At 45.3% G+C, this 13,276-nt stretch overlaps 2 protein-coding genes and 1 long non-coding RNA gene across 5 annotated transcripts; 2 read left to right on the top strand and 1 right to left on the bottom strand.

Moving 5' to 3' along the window:
* The first annotated feature begins 1,235 nt into the window (after nt 1–1,235).
* LOC135391822 (uncharacterized) lies at nt 1,236–4,541 on the top strand. 2 transcript variants are annotated; one of them, XR_010422117.1, is made up of 5 exons: nt 1,236–1,955; nt 2,452–2,546; nt 2,751–2,858; nt 3,384–3,489; nt 4,330–4,541. It is a non-coding gene; the product is annotated as an uncharacterized LOC135391822 (long non-coding RNA). The 2 variants fall into 2 exon arrangements; XR_010422116.1 differs by having other exon boundaries at nt 2,751–3,489.
* Nucleotides 4,542–5,551: 1,010 nt separating this feature from the next.
* Nucleotides 5,552–7,915, top strand: LOC135391819 (zinc finger protein 782-like). The gene has a single exon (XM_064622296.1). It carries the CDS (start codon nt 5,769–5,771, stop codon nt 7,005–7,007), a length of 1,239 nt encoding a protein of 412 aa, XP_064478366.1. The 5' UTR covers nt 5,552–5,768; the 3' UTR covers nt 7,008–7,915.
* A 674-nt stretch (nt 7,916–8,589) lies between these two features.
* LOC135391821 (uncharacterized) lies at nt 8,590–13,216 on the bottom strand. 2 transcript variants are annotated; one of them, XM_064622303.1, is made up of 8 exons: nt 12,540–13,216; nt 12,344–12,380; nt 12,133–12,198; nt 11,810–11,968; nt 11,441–11,726; nt 9,527–9,583; nt 9,408–9,467; nt 8,590–9,350 (listed from the first exon to the last, which is right to left on the bottom strand). In XM_064622303.1, exons 1-7 carry the CDS (start codon nt 12,858–12,860, stop codon nt 9,458–9,460), a joined length of 936 nt encoding a protein of 311 aa, XP_064478373.1. In that variant the 5' UTR covers nt 12,861–13,216; the 3' UTR covers nt 8,590–9,350; nt 9,408–9,457. The 2 variants fall into 2 exon arrangements, with proteins under 2 accessions (XP_064478373.1, XP_064478372.1); XM_064622302.1 differs by having other exon boundaries at nt 8,590–9,220; nt 12,540–13,215.
* Nucleotides 13,217–13,276: the final 60 nt, after the last annotated feature.

The raw sequence follows: 13,276 nt of genomic DNA, 5'->3' as shown, positions 1-13,276 counted from the left end.
AATTCATCTGGAAATTTGCCAAAGAGAGAAAAAGTACACAAGCGAGCTGGTACAACGTTGAAATAGGAAGCATCACCTTGAGCATGAGGAGAATGAAGTATACAGGAGACACACAAACGTGAGTTTCCTTTTCGTTGGCTTCCTGTATACTTCGTTCTCCTCGTGCTCAAGGTGATGATTCCTACTTCAATGAAAATTTGCCCAATCTGCTGTTCCATCTTCCTCTCAAAGCACCCCTCGGCAGTCACCAATTCGCAAGTGATCATGAAACACAAATTGATCAGGTGAAATGCAAAGTGAATGCCTCACTTTGTAAACAGGGCATAGCATGGCACAGACAACGTATTGAATACTTGGTATCACAGTATCAAAAATGTTCAGCTAAATAAGGTGACTGTGTTAGGGAGTAACGTTGAGCTCTAATCTGTACATAAATTTTTTCAATGTTGTGCTATAGGTTTATTATTTTGATCACAGCAGAGGAACTTTTGTTGGATGATCCTCATACATGAAGGAAATTCCTTATTCTCTTACTTTCCATCACACGTGTGTGGAGCAGCAAGTACAATCTGTTTGCAAATGATCATACTGAGGTAATAAAACTGAACTCTGCAACAACCTTCAGAAACTATGCAAGGAATGGACCACATTAACTTTGTCCAATTATATTATGACCAAATGGATAGTATGTAGTCTTTCATGTTATGTGAGTTGTATGCCCATATATTGTAACAAAAGATCAGTCAAATGAAGGCAGTCTGACTGAGGTATGTAGATAATTTAAATAATGTCCATACATATGATGATCCGAGTGTTTTTGGCTCACTGACATGCATATACACTGACAGCATCCACAACTAGAAGACATTACCAGAATCTAAGTGCTGTGAAGTAATATTTTATTTTACTGAATATATATCTTTTTTTCTTAACGGAAGCCCGCATTTGTTCGGGGCAATGTTTTTTGAACTAGCGTTCCTGATGGCGTTACCGTTGCTGGTAAATGTAAATTTTGTACGACGTAACTCCCCTGCACCAACACCTTAGCACCAACTGCTACACCAACTTAAAGAAATCAGCAACTAAATTATTGAATCACTGAAACGTCAATAAAAAAGTCGACGACGCCGACGAATCGTGCAGCGCAGCACTATAAACCATAGCTCCACAAACACAGAAGCACTTTGCACGTACTGTGGGCAACAGATAGCAGATGTTTGTTTACTGCACATAACATTTTCCCACAGCTGCAGCAGTAAAATGGAATCTGACGTGACTCAGGGATTTCAGAACCCTTCAAAAAATCTTGAAACTGCCCATGGTATCTCTTTGAAACCACTGAACAGGCAATGCGCTACATATTAGGCACACCTGTAGCTCAGTAGCAAAGGCACTGATAAAATGTTTGCAAAAAGAACAGCGATTTTCAACACATACATCACAAAATACGACACTCGTCACTGCAACAACGATGGCGATTGCATAATGATGATGATGTTGGTGTAACTTCCGCTGGATTGGCATGTGTGTTATTTAACATTTAACCTCCACCACCCAATTATAATGAACGGCCACAGAAATTAAAGTATTACAAAAAATAAGTACTCAATAAGCACGAGCTAAAGCAATGGCAATGACGCCTGCCCGTCTACCCAATCACCATCCATCATCCATCCATCCAACCAGTTCGAACCAGTTCAGTTTCAACGGTTGAAACTTCAAACTTTCCGGACGCGCAACGGGTAGCAGTTGGGGTCTTCGCGGCTGCATTCCACTGGTTGTTATACGAAAATCTTTCGAAGTTCTAATCTCCCGCGCGTTTTGTCTTGCAATTTTTGAGCATAGCGAGAACGTACGCCGTGCTGTCCAGTGATAAAAGCTGTTGAGCACAGCAGAGCTCCCAGAGTACTGTGGTGGACAACGTTTCTTTGTTCTCTGGCTTTCAAGTTTAAGGGGTGAGTTCACTCTTCATTAAAGTATGTGCCTGTTTCTGTGCACCAAATCGCATGTAGTAGAGATGCGTGGCATAATATTGGAATATCGTTTCCTTTATTTCGGCTTCGTATCACCGATTGAAGCATATTGGAAGTGTGGGTTGACCTGACTGCACTTGCATTCAAAGTAGTGATTAACGTTGTATGTTCGGCAGTACAACGTTTCATTAAGTGCCTTGGTTCGTCTTTGTGCTAAAACAAATACGGTATCACTAATTAACCATCGAGATTAACGAGTTTTCGATGACTGTTGAAGTCTTGAGTAAACGAAAGTCGACAGTTACGGTTTGCAGGGCGGACATGCCGGAACATAAATGCTGGTTAGTTCATTGTCATGTCAGCCCGACTTCGGTTGTTGCATTTTTCGCTGGTAGTGAAACTACACACTGAAAATTTTGTGCAAGTACTTTTGTTTGCATATCATGGTTTCATAGCAACTGGGTTTTTCTTTTTATAGGTGCTTGGACTATCTTGCATCGGTGGATATGAAAATAGTGGTAACCTACCCTACGAAACAGCTGTTTGCACATAAGCTTAACAGTTCCCTGTGAGGTGAGGGGAAGCAGTTGTCACTGACGTGTGACTGTGTTGTCCTCCAATGTTCCTGATGTTCGATGTGCCCCCTAATCTTACTCTGGAGGGTGCCTCTTTAAATTTTTTGTCAACAAAGTATTGCAAATATAGTTGGTGGAAGACTCTAACTGCTCTCCATTTACATGGTTGTCTTGTGGTTAACGAAATCGAACTTTTTTTCAGATGCTGTGAAAGTCAGCAGGGAAGTGCGATGTAGAAGAAACGACTGCCAGAAGCTTGCTAAGGAACCACACAACCTGTGTGGGCAGCAGACAAAATATTCATCAAACGGTACAAAACTAGTATTTTTGTGCTTTGTCGTTTTGAGACATCCTTGGTATTGTATGGAGAACAGCGTGACTATGTCATTCCGTCTTACTTCACCCAAACAGCTATCTGGTAGTAGTGCAAGATTTGAGTTCCTAAAAGGTTTATTCACTGAAGTCACCTCAGCGCCATACTATAGGTCCCGCAATGTTTAGTCCTTGCATTTGTTTGCTGCATTATGCTTTTTAGGTGACTATTAACACCAAAAATATGGAAATTGCTCAGACATTCTACAAATCACAGAGCAACAAGTTTTAAACACCAGATATACGGTGAGTATAATATGGGTAAGAGCTTGACTGAAATCTACAATAGGGCCGATGGCAGCAAATCTGCCTGCTAGCGACAGTGGCGGTCTCCTGCGGATGACGTCATGTGAATAAACTTGTATACTACTTGTACGTACTTATAATATTTGACGTGGTGATACAGCTCTTGCTTTGTATTGTCTTTTATAATATACACAGTGTTTATTTTTATCCTGTACAGAAGCTTTGCACCAAAGTTATGAGAGCAGCACAGATGTTTTAGCGTAATGGAGTGATGGAAGTGCTGCGCCAATCATGGAGTGCTTAGCAGTCGCCTGCTCGACCAGGTAAGGTCGTGTGTCACGAGAAAACGCCTGTCACATTGATGTACTTTCACAGCGAAAGCTGTTACATCCTCATTTCCCTGAGATCCTGGCAGCGTCCGCTAGAGCCCTGTGCAGATAAGATTTTTAGCATCCGCGTACACGTTATCCGATCCGCACCGTTGCATACACAACCGTTTAGATCCGCAAGTTTCGAAGGACGCGTAAACACAGCCGGAAGAATGTTGGTATAATTTCGGATGCCTCTATGCTCTCATGGAAGGACTCATGGCGACAAGCAAAGGTAAACCTTTCAACAAACGCGATATGGAGCGACTTCTGGAACGCTTCCTCACCGGTGCTCGTGTGGACGCCAAAATGCCCTCTCTCCCGTCTTGGCCGTGCATGGTCAAAGGTGAACCCGGACATGCGCTTGCTGTCGGTGCGCAATACAAATAAATTGCTAGTAGAAAAATTATAGCATGCGGTATATCTGCACCCGACCTCGAGCCATCCGATCCGCACACCGCAGAAAGTGATAAATTCTCATCCGAATCCGCAAGTATCTTACGAATATCCGCTTCCATCCGCGGATGGTGCAGGGCTCTACCGTCCACATCAGGTAGTGACGCGCAAACAGATTTTCAGCTGTTGCTGCAATTTGTGTTGTGTAGCTGTAACAGTTCTGTGATTTTTGTACGTGCAGCTTCTTTTCTTTGTGTCTCTCAGATCAGTGTTGATACAGCTTTTGCTCTTATGTGGCCAGACAAGCATCCCGTGAAAGAGTGTGCATAGCCACTAACAAACTAGTTAGAACTAGCAGGCTACATAATGCTTTCTGACATGTTTTGTTCTATTTTCTAGCCACAGTGAGTCATTGGGGGCAGTGCTACAGCACCAACAATCACTCGTTGGAAGAAAGGAATGAGGTGGCCATCAACACCCTGCTGCCAGTTCAACACTCCTCAGTCAAAACACAAGACGCCTGCTTGGCGGCAAAGTCAATCCAGTTTTAGACAAGAGTTTTGTACCGTAGACTTCGTGTGTGGTTTACAGCGAATAAATGTTTATGCTGAGATCCGTGTTGCTATCAATTATATCATATTTCTGCATGAATGCATGCCAGGACGGTAGCAGGACTAGTCATGGTCTAAAGTAGGTCTAAAGGTGGCTAAAGTAGGGTACAGGAAATGTATAACCCTAGACCTGTTGCCTGAATGGAGGGATAAAATTGGTCTAGCTGTAGACTTCATGTCTAATACATGGTTAAGTGTCTGACCCTGTTCCAGACATCCAGGTCAAAAGAGTGTCTAAATCACGGCTAGGTACATAGACATCGGATGTCTAGGGCTAGATGGCTAGGTGGCGTAACGTTAGACGTGTTATTTGACGTCTAGTGGAGGGATACTAGACATTTGGTCTAATTGCGTAGACATTCTATAGACATTCCTTATCTCTTTTTTTAGACGTCATTTAGACGTTTACTAGCCCACCATGTGCTCCCTGGGAAGGGACGCGTTGCGCGACATTAGCGATAAAGAAGCCGTTATGCAGCCCCCTTGGGTCGCTGTTTAGTTTAGGAGAGTTTGCGGGGATCAAATTAAAACGAACACTAGGCACATTGCTAGAGAGCCACATGTACCTCTAAGTCTGTGTGCGTGCGCGAATGATAAACCATTACAAAGGGAGCCTAAGGGTCATAGTATACCGACATACATTCCACCGTAACCGTTACCCTCGTATAGTATCCATGACATGACTTCAGAGCACACGACGTCTGTTTCATTCGTCTATCCGTAGTCCAAAGCGCCGAAGTTTTTCTTGGACCGAAAACCGTTAAATATATTTTTCGGTTTCCCTCCTGAGCGAAAAAGACGTATACGGTTTCGATTCCGTTCCGGTTCGCACCAAAATAGCGTTTTTTTTCGGTTTTCGGTTCCGGTTTTCGGTTCGCTCCGACACCCTGGTCCTGACCCTACGCATGACATGGCAGAGTGCTCGCACGGGTCGGATTTCGGTATCCGGCGGCGGCGGTTCGCATAACTGCGGTGGCGGCGACGCGCTGCCGCAGCCATAGCCGCAGCCGTCTGGTTTGTTTTTTGTATGTAGCTCTTTGTACTGCTTTGTACGCATTAAACCATCAGATATCTTCAAAATAGGGCAGTTTTTGTGGTGTTGGAGGCAATCTAGCACGTTTTCGCATATTTTTGCCTCCTTCACTTCCCTTGAAGTGACCAATGGTGAGAATCAAATCGAACAGGGACCAGAAAACTCATCGTTCTTGAAGCAGCCACAGCTACCCTATGCAAAAAATGTGTGCTTTGCTCTCTCCGACTCAAAAGGATGGCAGCAGTGCGGGTATTCGGCTGTTGGAAGTGAAATCTGAGCCCAATGACACTACATCGTATGAGGAAATGGGCAGCAGCGGGTCGGTACCATCGCCTCAGAGTTCCGACCTTGGAGTGGCGAAGCTCTCGGACCTCGTACGAGAAAGGCCATTTAAGTGCCGTGTCTGTTCTGCTACGTTCCTGCAGAACTCTCACTTGAGAGCACATTTGAACACGCACACGGGGAAAGTGTTCCTTTGCGGGATATGCGACGCACCATTTACTAATAGGTTCAGTGTGAAGAGACACATGAAGCGTTACGGGGGAGACTGCCTGCACACATGTAAAATGTGCTCTACGACATTCTCCAAGGTCCTCCTGAAGTGCCACGTGTGTCCGAGCGGGGAGAAACTGCACGAATGTGAACTGTGCGACGCCTCGTTTACCGAGCGTGGCGACCTCAAACGTCACGTACAGACGCATGCGGAGGCCAGACGGCACAAGTGTGAACACTGCCCGGCAACATTCCGCTACGCGAGCAGCCTGAAGCGTCACATGTACACACACGCGGCCGAAAAGCCCCACCAGTGCACGCTCTGCCCGGCCACGTTCATCTACGCGAGCGCGCTGCAACGCCACATGCTCACGCACACCGGCGGAAAACCACACAAGTGCGAACGCTGCGGGGCCACGTTTGCGGACTGCAGCACCCTCAAACGCCACACGCGGGCACACACGGGGGAAAAGCCGTTCGAGTGTGAGCTGTGTCCCGCCTCGTTCACGAGGCCCCAGGAACTGAAGATGCACGAGCGTACGCACAGTGGGGAACGGCCGTACAAGTGCTCTCTGTGCGACGCCAGTTTCTCGCTCAGCGGCGTCCTCAGGCGCCACATCCGCACCCATACGGGTGAAAAGCCGTACAAGTGCGAGCTCTGCTCGACTCATTTCTCGAGCAAATGCAACTTCAGGCGTCACACGCAGCGGAAGCACTGTAAGAGCGGTCTACGAGAGTGCGAATTTTGTCACGCCAAGTTCAGGGGCTTGCAGCAGTACACGTATCACATGTACACGCACGCTCTAAAGGACGGCAGCCCGAAACGCCCCGCGCAAGACTTGCAGTCTGGTGGGGGTACGGGTTACATTCTTCTTTGTCCCTTGGTCGCAGTTTCCGTGCCAGCTCAGGATGTATGTTCGTCTGAGGTACTTGGCGTCTAAGAGCAGCAAGTTGATCGTCCAGTGTCATTTGGGCCATGTTTGACAAGACATTGTACTGTCAAACACGGAGGGTGCTAGCGGGCACAAGGGCTCTGGACATGCGTGGAAGTTTTAGCGAGATTTGCTCCACGACAACGGCAAAGTTTCCGCTGGGCCAACCTTACGTACAAACGTGTACGCTGGTTTTTGTTCCTTGTGGTACCTTGTTTTATTTGTACATGTTTTTTACAAATTTACGTTTACGTACGCATAGGGTTCTTCGTTTTCGGGTTTCATGATTTTTCAATTGCGGGAGGGAAAAATCTGGTGCTATTTACACACGCGAATTCGGGGAGAAATCGGGCCCTATGATCTGTGTTTGATATGTCACCGGGCAATTTTTGGGTGAAATGCAAGGCATATGAAACAAGCCACTGCTGTGACAAGGAACAAGAATCTTTATATTTCTGCTCGGAACTGAGGCGGTGAATGACCGCAGTATTCAAACACTTGCCCCAGCTCCACAAAAACGCTCGCCTTTTTTCTCCTGCAGGAGGGGATTATAAAAGCAGCACAAATAGGTTGTCATAAACAGGTCTCTTTGCTGATATTATGAACCACGTTTGTCACTTACTAGTTGACATCTCTTCACACTTGAAGGACCGCAAGGATATCGGGTTTTAACTGAATTCTTGAAAATTTGTTCGGGGGGGGGGGACTATTGTGAAAAATCGTGTTTAACCCGGAAACGAAGATCTCTACATATGCAGCGCTAAAAGTTACAAATTTATTCCTGATTATTTATAGCAGTTACACTACATCGTTGGTTGAAGATTGATGTAAAATTTGCATCTGCTGGAAATATTCAAATTTTCCCAATGAAAATTAAAAGTCTGCATGAACTTAAAAATAAATTCAGTATAACAGCCCTCCTGAGCATCTGTGTAGCACCTGCAAATAGTGTTTGCCCATGGGCAGGCATCATGGTGTTGTGACTCACTGTTTCTGGCCATTGGTAGATCGCTGGTTATGTCAACATGAGGATACGGTACCTACTGGAACCATAGCGGCATGCGTAACTCAAGAATTTTATCATTCGGTTGGATGCAGTAGATACAGGCGTAACTTCGCGTAATTGATGGTTCATTTGCACTCCCCAATGACTGCAATTAAAAGCACTATACAGCGGACGCTCACAGGACCAGGGTTCTTGTTTGCCAAAGGCAGGTGTCCGTACACGAGAAGTATTGAAGCAAGAGCGTTAAAGCTCGCAGTGTGGGGGGCGCCAGCTGTCTGCAGTAGGGGAGTGTCCGTCTGGGAGGGGTACCCCTGATGGGAGGTTTCACTGTATACAAGACTCATTTACTGTATTGAAACGCACGGCCGAGCAGCATTCATTTACCGTGGAGGGTCATGTCATCTATAGCGTGGCGTGTGCAGAACTGCGGATGTTTCCGTTCTGTTACCTTTTCCAGTCGAGCACGATTACGTTGCTTCCCATGAGTGCTTTATTCTTAAGCTGCAAAAACCACCTTGTCGAGGGACAGAAGCTTTTCCTCGACTTCCCCCGGGAAGCGAAGATGAGTGTCCTCATTATGCTACGTTCATTGATAAAATCAACATTTATTTGCACGATCAATTAAAGACCAGCCTCATAGTATCATTTATGACCGGCATTCATTTCGATACAAAGGCTGCAGCTTCGAAAACTGGCTGCCCACCCCAGCATCGTGGTTCCATGGACGATGGTACACATTCATTAAGACACTTTGTCCTCCTCAAGGGAGGTAAAATACTGTTATGGTGTTGATGTCAACAGTATAGAAATGAAGATGCTCCAGAAAAACGTTTTCTTCAAAAGCATAAGCAGGACAAAAAAAAAAGAAAACACTGCTGGAAAATTACACTCGGTGTTGCTTTCAGACACCTCTTGCTCCACAGAGGTAGCACACACACCTCTGTAATACGAATTAATCTGAATAACATCGGCACAGTTTTGGGAGGAGACGCTGTGTACACACGTTCCTGATAACAGAAACACTGCAGATGCACTACAACCCTTGGTTTGTGGAGGTGTCCCACTTTTAAAGTGAGCTCTGGTGGCACGAGGCAGCGGGACATTTCGTAGTGATCCATCTTCCACCTGCTGTTGGCTGGAACTTCGTACCCTCTTTTCTGCAGCTGCAAGCTGTTGTTGCTTTGGGTCTCTCGCGCGAATCTCAGTGTCAGCTTCACTGTTGATGCGAGGACACGAGAGAAAAAAAGTTCTCAGAGACAAGACTCTGCCACAGGATTCTGTTCTAGATTTGCATTGTAGATACATTGTACGTTGTACATCACGTTGTACATTGTTCTAGATTTGATCTGAAAAGCAGACCAGTATGCGTATACGCCAGTGTGTCGTAGAGATACTACACTTACATTTGATGCATGTGAGATCATCTGGTACACCGAGCTTAGTGTAGCGTCTCCTACTCGTAACTGGAAAAAACGTTAGCGAGATAAGACTTTCCACTTAGATTTAGGAATTCCAAGCTTACCCTTCAGTGTCAGAGCTCTCAGTTAACTCGCGCTTCACCTTGATCTGGTTGGGTGGGCTGTGTGCGGGAGAGAAATGCATTCACTTTCATTAGTTACGTGTGCACTTTCTATGTGCAGTGACACATAAAACAGATTTAGTAACCATTACATTAGCAGTAATATTGCCAATAGTTACGTGTAGCTACCGGAAGTTTGTGTGAAATGCATATTTTTAGGATACGTCCTGAAGGGGGCCTTTTATCGTCCCGCGTAAAAGTCAGGGTTGCGGAATGGGATCACTCATTCCATTACGAGGAATGAAGATTTGTGATAATTCCATTCCTTTCAATTCCTCGGAATGAAAAGGTGTGGTCGATTCCCACTCCTGGAATGGCTTCCTTCCCATTCCTTTAATTCCACCAATAAAAGAATTAGGACCGGTAACTGTACTAGCTAGCCCAGCAGTGGTACAGAGGAGATTGACATTACCCAGCGTGGAAAAAGCACAAAGACAAGGTTATTTCGCCCTCCTCCTCCTCCTCCTTTTCATTGATATCATCATTACAGGAGTTTTCCACTAAAGTTACTTGTGCAAGTGATGCGGGGTTGCGGGCCTCACACTAGTGAAGCCAAAATCTCCATTTAATTTTTTCTTCAAACCAAACCAAACCATCGCCCTTGACCGTGTGGCACCCAGAACATTACATTCCAATTCCATTCCGCCGGCAAAAAAATGCCTAATTGCATTCCCATTCCATTCTCCGGACAGTTTCCGCCACTCCATTCCAATTCCATTCCGGGCTCTGATAAATCTGGAATGATTCCGGAATCATTCCAACCCCGGTGAGGCAACTCCGCAACCCTGGTAAAAATGTTGATGGCATACTGCGATGGCCAAGGAGGAACACATAAGAGTTTCACGGGTGAACGTAGGTTCCAACTTCGAGTAGAGGGTGTGCATTTCCATTTCTAAAACACGCTTTTTCAAACTATGTTTAATAGGGGTGTGCGAATATTCGAAATATTCGATATTCGTACCGAATAACGGTACCGCGCTATTCGTATTCGAACCGAATAACGCTTCATCGAATACTCGAATATATTCGAAATTCCGCAAGCTGGCTTCAACTCATGCCGCTGAGCGTTTGGTGAAGCCTACTTCACAATTCTGCGCCTCAAATATATTCTGCAAGGTGGCTTCACATCATGCTTCTGAGTGTTAGGTGAAGCTTACTTTACAGTTTTGTACGTGCGGACTTGACGATATCCTGCAAGTTGGCTTCGCCTCTTGTCTCCGAGCCTCAGGCGGAGCCTAGTTTACACTTCTGCCAGTGCCGCGGGGTTGCAGGCATGGTTTAAAAGTGCGATTTGGGGGATCACTGAAAATTGCCACTTTTGAGAAATATTTTAGCAAATGTTTATTTTGAGCTTTGGCTGGACCAGCTATGACGCCATAGAAAGAGGGATTTAGTCACACAGCCAGCTACTTTATGTCTGGAATTACAATTTTCAGAACAATTCTAGCACAAACGTATTCATCAATGAAATATGTGTATATAGTTCGCAGTCAGTCTCACAAACTACAACTGAGCACCAGGTTCCAATGCAAGCTTTTGCTTACTATTCAGCAATAAGCACACATTTTTGTGTGGTATTCGACATTATTCGATTCGCTACTATTCGAAGATTTTACTATTCGATTCGTATTCGATTCGAACCCAAAAATCACTATTCGCACAGCCTTAATGTTTACATATTTCTAAACTTCCCAAGCTATGCTATAGCATCCAGAACAACATTCACAGCATCACAATATTTCTGCATATCTAGACATTTCATGCCGCATATTTGGACGCATATTTTGCACGATTTTTTCGGGCATAAAGCCCGGTGCCATATATAGTTACGTGTCTGCAACAAACATTACCACATACCACATGGATCCGTCTGCGGTATCAATTTCCTCGGGCTCCGGAGCGTCGGACCAGACGTGTGAAATGGACGTCTCGAACGCGTCACTCAATGAGGGCTCGTATTTTGGTGTCTCCACGTACTGCAGAGGAGGAACCTTTGCTGGAAACGATTCCACGATCCCATTCTTGTTGTCTTCCGACCACTCCATCGCTGGCACGCCCGATGTGAGGGAGAGCGTACTTGAGGGTTTCAGGCTCACGCTTGTCTGGCTTGCCTTACTCGTCCTGAAGGCGCAAGTTTGAGTGCCTGCAAACCAGTGGGTGTGTTTGCAAAGCTTTCTCGCCCAAGTGGTCCGTAACGAAAAGTACAGTACAGAACGACAACAGTACCAAGTGTGAAGGTGGGAACAGCTGTCTGCGTCCTCTTGTCCTGCAATTTTGGAACCCTGAATTCGGGAGTATGTGGCACCAGGGTGTATAGGAACCCAAATTGGCTCACTCGCTGAAATGGTACCAAGGGTTCAAGGGGTAGTCCATCTAGTACCAGTACTGAGAAGATAAAAGAATACAAAAATAATTATCAGTAAAGTACAGTACAGTAAAATAATCGGAGTGTATGTACTAATCATAACCTAAATCTTCTAACCATAGGCTACTATACATACACTCAATTTAATTGCTCGAGGAGTGGCTATAATATCTTCTGTACATACCGTCTTCTGAATTCGGTAGTTGTGAGATGGGACGCACACCACTTGTTGGTTTCGTTGTTTGTGGCTCTAAAATGTAGGAGACATATCCCAACCATGCAACAACTCACAGCTATATCACACAGTTCGTGCAAATCACGATTTATGACGGATGTATAGTTATCAATGTAATTACGTATCAAGGAATACGAGGAAAGATTCGTAGTATACGCACCAGTCGCAGTAGAATCCGTGGAGCTGCTTGGCTGAACCTGTAATACCCAGTACACTAATGCATTCTTTTGAATGCATATATTTTCATTGCTATAAAACTCATCCGTTGTAACCTCCATATCTGGAACACCTCACCCGATTATATCCTCTCCCCATTTTTTGTTGAATTCGAAGTGATCATGAAAGTTGTCACCTACCACAGCAGACGGCACGTCGTGTTGTTCCCCTTGTTCCGGAAATATTGTGGGTATGGCGTCAGGTTTTAGCCGCTTTCTTTTCGGGGGCATCCCAAGTTGAATTTGCAGAATGTCCGTATCTAAATAAGCGTCGTCCGCGAAATGCGATGAACATACGCGCGAAACATGCAGTTCCTTTTGCAGGTGGGGCTGTCTGCTGGCGATTTCAGCCCTCCACTTTCGCTTGGTGTCGTCGTCCCTCGGTTGGTGAAATGTCACTTCGGGGTTAGCGATGGACGTTTTCCTACAGCCAGGAACGTAACACCGTGCTCCCCGGGACATGATCACGTTAGATACCCCACAAATACGCGATCTACCAAAACGTATTCACGTCATGTTGTAGTGATTCAGACGAACTCGGAAACAATCACACTGCGCGCTGCCCCCGGATTCGCCCTCCGAACGAACGTCATAATGATGTTTTTACCACTGGAACTTCCTCAGCGGCAACCAAGCTTCTTCTGTGTTGTGTCGTGGTCCCTGTTTAAGTTGCTACGATCTACGATATGTCTACACCATGGTCTACACTAGTCTACACCGTCACGTTACCAACTATCCCATATATCTACAGTGCTAATATCCAAGCACTTCTCGGAGGACACCCAGGTGAACAATTTCTACTTGAACGTTGCTTTGAACCTCTTGTATGCATAAATGGTTTGCAAGTGGAAATTGTTTCACAAAACATTTGAAATTGC

Source organism: Ornithodoros turicata, chromosome 4 (genome assembly GCF_037126465.1).
Source record: "Ornithodoros turicata isolate Travis chromosome 4, ASM3712646v1, whole genome shotgun sequence".
In the NCBI taxonomy this organism is placed as follows: domain Eukaryota; kingdom Metazoa; phylum Arthropoda; class Arachnida; order Ixodida; family Argasidae; genus Ornithodoros; species Ornithodoros turicata.
This window is presented reverse-complemented; position numbering and strand designations above follow the sequence as displayed.